The 3,900-nt window shown below is 24.7% G+C and overlaps 1 protein-coding gene across 1 annotated transcript; it reads right to left on the reverse strand.

Moving 5' to 3' along the window:
• Positions 1-1,449: 1,449 nt before the first annotated feature.
• LOC130827160 (uncharacterized) lies at positions 1,450-2,015 on the reverse strand. Its single transcript, XM_057692808.1, has one exon. It carries the CDS (start codon positions 1,940-1,942, stop codon positions 1,739-1,741), a length of 204 nt encoding a protein of 67 aa, XP_057548791.1. The 5' UTR covers positions 1,943-2,015; the 3' UTR covers positions 1,450-1,738.
• Positions 2,016-3,900: the final 1,885 nt, after the last annotated feature.

Here is a 3,900-nt window from a genome sequence, read left to right on the forward strand (position 1 = left end):
AAATGTCGATCTCAAGACTTAAAAGTTCAATTTCAATTATTTTAATAAAATTTTAATATTTAAATCATCCTATTTTAAAGTTGGAATGACAATTTTTTTTATTAAATATATACCATATAATTAAATATTCATATTTCGATACAACTATTTATACTATATTTCCTGAATGTCTTATTAGATTGGACATATATTTGATATGGGCTTAGAGCTTCTTTGAGCTCAATATAAATAAGGTAAAAATACTAATCTTAAAAATTAAGACCAAATAAAATTTATAAAAACTTGATTCTCAACATAATTATAGTTTTCAACGCTCAAATTACTACCTCCATTTTATGTTATTTGTTAGACCTTAATTAAAAATTGTAAAATGGTTTTGATCAAGTTTAACAACTATAATATGAAACGGAAGAATTAATAAATTTCATAAAATTAATTTCAAAAGAAAAGGAGTATAATTAATTATGGACCATTATTCTAATTTCATCCGCAATTATTATTATTATTAGTTATTATTATTATTATTATTATAATATAATACATGTGAGTGACATATGAAAAGTCAGAAGAGAAAGAGATGGTCAATAAATTAAAATTCCTTGTACGTTCATGAATGGCGAAAATGCTGCTTCATGTGGAGTTCTGATACCCATGCCTTTAGTCTTGTCTCTAGCACATGTTTTTTTTTCGTAAAATAATATTTACTGTTTCATATTTTCTATTTATAATAATATGTCACAAAATATAGGAAATTATATTATATAGAAAAATATTGTCCATATACTCTTCAGTTTAACAAGAAGACTTGATGTATAATCCGTCTATTTCAACAATTATTTTTTTTGATTTTTTTAACAATTATTATACTTCTATTTTTCATGCTACATAATGTATAATTTAAATATCAACAATTTTTAATGACGTATAATAAAAAATTCTAAAGTCATTATTATGAAAATATTCAATAAAAAAATTTAAATAAAATTTTACTTGACTATATTTTGAATTACACAAAATATATATATATATATATAAAACAAAATTAGTTGTTATAATGCTATTAGAGACAGAAAGAAGTAGGACTTAATTAATTGGTTTCATCAAGTTATGCGCTTTAATACAACAATTGAAGTTAGCTACATCATAAAACAAATTCAATTCATACAATATTTCGATATTGAGTATTTTTCTTTCTAGATTTTTTTAGAATAATATGGAAATGGTTATGGTTATGTTTAATTTGATTAGAGTCGCACACAAAATTCTAGACTTGAAATTAAAAAAGAGGAAGTACCATAAAGGATTTTTTAAAATGTAATTTACATCCATAAATCAAATAAAAATAAGCTTTTTGTTATATAATAAAATTGAAAAAAAACGTAAATTCTAATTTAAATTCATTTTAGTAATTAATTAAAAGATAACTCAAAAAAATAATTATTTCTAATATAGTCCACAAAAAAGTGCTACATTACATACCATGGATTACCTATAACAAAAAAAACTTGCTACTAGTATTAGTATTTTAGCTAGACTACTACATTATTCATACAAATTTAATTGTCACATTATTATTTCTACTAGTAATGAGACAACTAAATTTAAAATAAATATTGTTACATCTGTTCAGTAATATTTACAATTGATTGTCACATGTTATGTGTGAAAGTGTTACTATCAATTGCAAGTATAATAGAACAGAAAAAGTACGATACAGTAGATTAAAAAAAAAAAAAAGTTAAAAAGATGTAGAAGAAGGAGCACAAGCAATGCAAGCAAGGAAAAGGATAGCAGAAGAAGCACCATCTTCTTCAAGACTAGAAGTGCTTCTCTTAAACTTGTTAATTTTGCCTTTATTACATTGCATTATTTGCATCATTTGCTTTTGTTGTTGTTGTTGTTGATTTCTTCCTTTGATGGCTTCTTCTACTCTTGACACCATTTTTATTTTTATTGTTTTGCTTTTACTTAATTTTGAGATCTCTCTATTTGTAAATGATTTTGGAAGAATGATTTCACACTATTTATAGCCAATTACAAAGATGACATTTGAAGAATAAATAATTGATTAGCCAACTTGGGGTAAGAGTGGGGTAGGGTTTGAACTTAGAAATGTCTATGTGGAGTGAACCAATATACTTTGTTTTTTATCCACATAAAATCTAGAAAAATTATGGGTTCATCAATAAAATTGTTGTAGACACTATTTTAATTGATTTTAAATCATAATATTTAATAAAAATATATAAGATTAGAATAATAAAACTATTAAATTATGTTTAATTGAGTAAATTTGATGCATTTCTGTAAAAATAAACAATGATAATAAAGCAAACTAAAACAATTGATTTTGAATAAAATAAAATTTAATTTAATTAATAAATGTTTTTGGAAAACTACTTAAGTTCGATTAAGTACTAATAAATATTTATAATATTACTATTATTTAATTGAGTAATTACGTACAAATCAGTAAATTAAACAACAACTCGTTTTGTATGAGACCATTATGAGACGGAACCATATAATTAACCTATTTATTTAATTGATTACTTTAAAATTATAAGTGAACATTTTAACACAGTAAATGCGTATGAGTCAGTCCAATAGAATTATAAATCGCCTTTATATATTTGACTTCTTTTTAAATGTAGGGTAGAGCGAGAGAACAGAAAAATTAGGTAAGATTCAATCGTAAAATATCTTCTAGAAAATACATTAATGGCTGTAAGTGTCAGTACACAAAATCTAATTCTAAAAATATATTTTTGAGCAAAGGCCATATATAGATGGATAAGACAATACATTTGCCATGTATATTAATTCAAATAAAATAATGATATGTAGAGATGCGAGTAGATTTGGCTTGTGACAATGGGATACACGGATCTTTTCATGCACTATACAAAATATTGATAAAGCCATTACTTTCTGCGTAATGGAACAAAGCTCCATATAATCTATTGACTAGGTACTCAGGATTTCCCCTTGATCTAATACATTGGAGTTTAAAACTATGTTATTTTTTACAAGAATACATTAACTTAAATATTGAGTTGTAGAAGAGAAAAAACATTGATTTATTAATAAAATTTATTTGACATTATATTGGTAATGTGTGTTTAAGACTTTTAGACGACTTCTTACCACAACAATGAGTATGAATCTATTGATGACATGTGACCCATCAAATGTAAATCTAATCGGACGGAATCCTCCTCTAATGCCTTATTCATTATAAATAGCAGCATCTCGTCTTCAAAGAAAGTATTTATTATGTCCTATTCTTTAGGTGGATATGTTAATTGCTGATTGACTGAAATGTCTATTTAGGTAAGTTATTGACATCTTGAAACTCCATTTAGATTAGCTGTCTTTGAATGACTAATGCCTTCGTGAACCTTAAGGTTGTTTGAATCGACTAATTTTTTAGGCTTTTTAGAAGGTCAGATCCAACCGAATGAAACCTACATTTTGAAATTTTATCATTCTAACTCAATGTAGTTAGTAGTTAAATAAGAATTTCATTATTGGATGTGATAATTAAAGCATCAAATTATACTAGATGGCCGTAGCTTAGCATTAATCAAATAGAGTATACCATAATTAGAGCATCAAAGTACATTCAAGGTGGGACCCGCTTTAATCATTTTTCTGGTAGATCAAACTTTTAATTTAACTCCTCCCTATTTAAATACTTCAACTAAATCTTAATTAGATCTTATTATATATGTTGTTTCTACAACAAAAAGATTTTGTGTGTTGTATTAATTAATAACTAATATTATAAAAATCAAACTAACATGACTAGTATATGAATTTTGATGGGAGTGATTCTAAATATAGTCCATTTGTATTAATAATAATTCTTTGTTCACATTTTTTCATCTTAATTTTATT

Source organism: Amaranthus tricolor, chromosome 11 (assembly GCF_026212465.1).
Source record: "Amaranthus tricolor cultivar Red isolate AtriRed21 chromosome 11, ASM2621246v1, whole genome shotgun sequence".
In the NCBI taxonomy this organism is placed as follows: Eukaryota; Viridiplantae; Streptophyta; class Magnoliopsida; order Caryophyllales; family Amaranthaceae; genus Amaranthus; species Amaranthus tricolor.